Genomic DNA, 347 nt, shown 5'->3' with positions numbered 1-347 from the left:
CTGCCTACCTCTGAAGCGGCAGGGCCCACACAAGTGCTGGGGACAGAGGTGCTCTCGGGAATGGCCGTGTGTTCCGCTGTGGGACTGTGGGTATTGTGGCATCAGAGGCTTTGGAAGGTGGCGCAGGCTGTCGGGATCTGTTGGTCTCTGCAGTTTCTCACCAGGCCCGCTCAGCTGTGCGAGTGCAGAGCTCTGAACGCAGCGGGGCTCGCGTGGCAAAGCCCGTCTGCCCTTGGAGCGCGCGTTCTGTCCCGTGGCTGTGACCCAGCTGCTGTTTTCTGTCTCGCCAGGCTGGTGGAGTACACGCGTGCCGACGGGAGCGTTGGGCGCAGGGGGAGGCCCTACAT

The 347-nt window shown here is 64.3% G+C and overlaps 1 protein-coding gene across 1 annotated transcript in view; it reads left to right on the top strand.

Moving 5' to 3' along the window:
• SNIP1 (Smad nuclear interacting protein 1) overlaps positions 1-347 on the top strand; it is a gene marked incomplete at its 5' end in the record, with an annotated part of 1,517 nt that overhangs the window by 972 nt on the left and 198 nt on the right. Inside the window, one exon of the mRNA XM_010181169.1 lies at positions 291-339. Within this exon, the coding sequence (XP_010179471.1) occupies positions 291-339 (49 nt within the window). The remainder of the gene's footprint in view (positions 1-290; positions 340-347) is intronic.

This window comes from Mesitornis unicolor, unplaced genomic scaffold (genome assembly GCF_000695765.1).
Source record: "Mesitornis unicolor isolate BGI_N332 unplaced genomic scaffold, ASM69576v1 scaffold45913, whole genome shotgun sequence".
Classification (NCBI taxonomy): domain Eukaryota; kingdom Metazoa; phylum Chordata; class Aves; order Mesitornithiformes; family Mesitornithidae; genus Mesitornis; species Mesitornis unicolor.
This window is presented reverse-complemented; position numbering and strand designations above follow the sequence as displayed.